Genomic DNA, 3,287 nt, shown 5'->3' with positions numbered 1-3,287 from the left:
GTTCTTTAGGGTTTTGAATGTATCTAGGGTTTTTTTTTTCCTGAGAGTCTGATAGGTTCCTAGAGCATGTAAAATTTTTTAGATGTGGGTAATCCTATATAAGTGAACACAACAAACCTTTTCAGTTTTAAAATTTTCAGTTTCTATTTTATGTAACTCAAACATATCCACAAACTTCATGAATTTGAGACAAAGTGCTGTCCCTTTAAAGCTTGCTTCCCTCAGGATTACACCGCCATGTTTACATCCGTGTTGCATAACCTGCATCAAATATTTACCATCCCTCATATTCACAAAAGATCAAAACAATCAGAAGGTACCCTAACACTGCTGTAGGTGCAATGCATTTATTTCTATAGAGCGCCCAGTTAAATCATAGAAATCATTTTAGAGGATGGATGATACAGGACTCTTTTATACAAATAAATTTCCATCTTCCTGTGTGTGTGTGTGTGTGTGTGTGTGTGTGTGTGTGTGTGTGTGTGTGTGTGTGTGTGTGTGTGTGTGTGTGTGTGTGTTTCCCACGGGAGGTGCCAGACGGCCAGTAATTTGGTTGTCTTGGCTCGTCTGGAGTAACACCTGCCCCCTCTCTGGGGAAATGGCCTTTCAGCCAAGAGGGAGGAAGACAAGGAGCAAACACTTGCAGGGTAAAAAAAAAAATTACTAATAAATTAAAGTCACACTACGAAGCAAAATCTGGATGAATGATCATTTCTATTCCATGTTGATGTTTTGTGAAAGTGAATATTTTGAAAGGTTTGGAACAGAAACACCAAAGCAGCCTATAGTCTGCAGATGAATTATTTCTCCAGCGTTCATACATGGAAGCACAGAAAAATAATAAATTGACCCACAAATTTTTGGCAATTTTATTCACTTTTGCACTTGAAAAATGTGATAATGGACACCCATGGCACACACTCCATTGGGTGGTTTCTCCTTTTACTAAGCACACACAAAAATGCAGGAGACATTTTGTTATTTTTCTTCTTATTATTTTATTAAAAAAAAAAAAAAAACATCCCACGGGTAAAATATGAAAAAAAATTCTTCTTTGCTTAAAAACCAGCTGTCACGGCAACTCTACTACAAAATATGTGCATAAAGCAATAAGGGCAAGACCCTGAAAAGACGAGAATTCTTTGGATAGCAGATATGTATTTTTTCCCCATTATAAAATAACATATTGTATTATTATGAAAATTAAACAATTCATACTGCAACACGTGAAAAACACGAAAAAAAAACAACAAATAAAAACCTTGCGATGTTATAATATTTGGTCGGATCAGGAAGTCCTTCACTCCCACTAAGTAATTATATCACACGAGGGGGATCACTGCTGGAAAATGTATTACATCACGTGTTTTTTTTTATTTGTTTTTGTTTTTGTTTTTTAATTTAAGCTATTACAGCAGCCTGAACTCTTTCACAACAAACTACTTCAGAGTTGGAGAACTTACAGTTGACTGACAAAAAGGGGACATTTTATTATTTTCTAAGTTTCTTTTCAGAGTAGCCTAATCTCAAAAAAAACTTTTCTTCCATCACAATATATATATTAAATATAAATAAACACCAAAAAAAAGTGCAGTCATGTTTGTTTTTTTTTAAACTTTAACATTTGTGTGTGTGTGTGTGTGTGTGTGTGTGTGTGTGTGTGAGTGTGTGTGTGTGTGTGTGTGTGTGTGTGTGTGTGTGTGTGTGTGTTGGGGGGGGGGGGTGTATGGGTGTGAAAATTGGAACCTCACAGTCTAACACATACTGTATGGTAACGTCGTTCACAGATAGCCTACATTACAAACACCCAGCATTAATGTACATATTAAAAAATACTATTGCGACTATAAAACCAAAACAAATAAATAAGTGAATAAATCAATACATATTTGTAAAGTAAAAAAAACGTGTAAATAAATAGATAAATAAATAAATAAATAAATAAATAAATAAATAAAAAATTGTTCTAAGTGGCACTTGTATGTACTTCGTTTGTTTTATATATATATTTATTTTTTTCAATATAAAACAATGTTAGAGCTCCAAAGCGGCTAAACGGACCCTCAGTCTTGCTTGTCTTTTTTTCAATCTCAGTGCAACTGGTGGTCTATCTACTGCTCTCTCCACTTGTTCTACACTGTTGTAAGATTATTTTAAAGTCCCTTTAGGCGTTATTGCATCTCAGTCTCGATGTCTAGCCTTCAGCAGGGACAGCAGTCTGGTTGTTTTTTAATGGTGCACGACTCTTGGAGGGTCACCATATGTGTAAAGGGGCATTACATAGCGTTCAAATGAAAACCTCCAGAAAAGCCTAAATATCTAAAGTCTGTCTAACACTTTGCAGTAAGAAGGTTACCTATAGCCTATATCAACATCTCAATATCTTTTTTTTTTTCATTTAATGTTTACAAAAAAAACAAAAAAACGTGTCCATTCAAACGTCCAACACGTGATTGAGATAGGAGATGTAACAAATAGCCAGTCTCAGGATCTCGATCTTGGAGAGCTTCTTGTCAGGGGGCAGGGTGGGCAGCAGCTTGCGCAGCTCTCCGAACGCCACGTTGAACGCCTCGACGCGGATGCGCTCTCGGGTCGCGTGCGCCGAGCGGTACTTGGCGGTGGCGCGCCTGCGCCGTCGCTTCTCCTCGCGCGTGAGCGGCTGCGGCGCGAGGGCTTTGGCTTTGCCCTCGGCGTCTGTGCTCAGATCCTCCGACATGCACCCGGCCTTCATGTCGCTCAACACACTCTCTGCATCCGAGTGGCTCCACGGCAGCTCAGGGTCCGTCTGGTCTGGACTTAGCATCATTTTTATATGATTTTATTAGGTTTTATTTAGGGGTGGGTGGTCAATTGTTTTTACAGGACCTGAAAGAAAGCATGCAATAAATGTCAATGTCTAGAAGCAGCAATTACATAAAAATCTTTGTTTTAATATTATATATTTGACTTAATATTAAACTTTAAGCATTAGGACATCATTTATGGAACATATCAGAACATCAAAATGTTTGCAATATTACAATTTGTTATGGGGAAAACTTTATTTGGGGGTTTGTCTCACTTATGGAGATGCCCCCCAAAACCCCTGCTGCATATGTTCTCAATATATATATATATAACCCAAAATTATTCCCAAAACTTTTCCACTGGAAATGAAATAATATTGCTTCTTTTTTATTTCTAGACAACCTGTTGTGTAAAACGAATAGCAATAATAATAATAATAATAATAATAATAATAATAATAATAATAATTATTATTATTATTATTATTATTATTATTATTA

The 3,287-nt window shown here is 36.4% G+C and overlaps 1 protein-coding gene across 1 annotated transcript; it reads right to left on the bottom strand.

The window, feature by feature from the left end:
• Positions 1–1,046: 1,046 nt before the first annotated feature.
• LOC310715855 (helix-loop-helix protein 1-like) lies at positions 1,047–2,849 on the bottom strand. The gene has a single exon (XM_083522544.1). It carries the CDS (start codon positions 2,804–2,806, stop codon positions 2,435–2,437), a length of 372 nt encoding a protein of 123 aa, XP_083378670.1. The 5' UTR covers positions 2,807–2,849; the 3' UTR covers positions 1,047–2,434.
• Positions 2,850–3,287: the final 438 nt, after the last annotated feature.

This window comes from Silurus aristotelis (assembly GCF_946808225.1).
Source record: "Silurus aristotelis genome assembly, chromosome: 20".
NCBI classification, from domain to species: Eukaryota; Metazoa; Chordata; class Actinopteri; order Siluriformes; family Siluridae; genus Silurus; species Silurus aristotelis.
The sequence above is the reverse complement of the archived record's forward strand: the minus strand, read 5'-3'. Positions and strand labels throughout refer to the sequence as shown.

Coding starts and splice junctions, on each gene's coding strand:
- LOC310715855 (XM_083522544.1), bottom strand. CDS start 2,806: ATGATGCTAAGTCCAGACCAGACGGACCCTGAGCTGCCGTGGAGCCAC.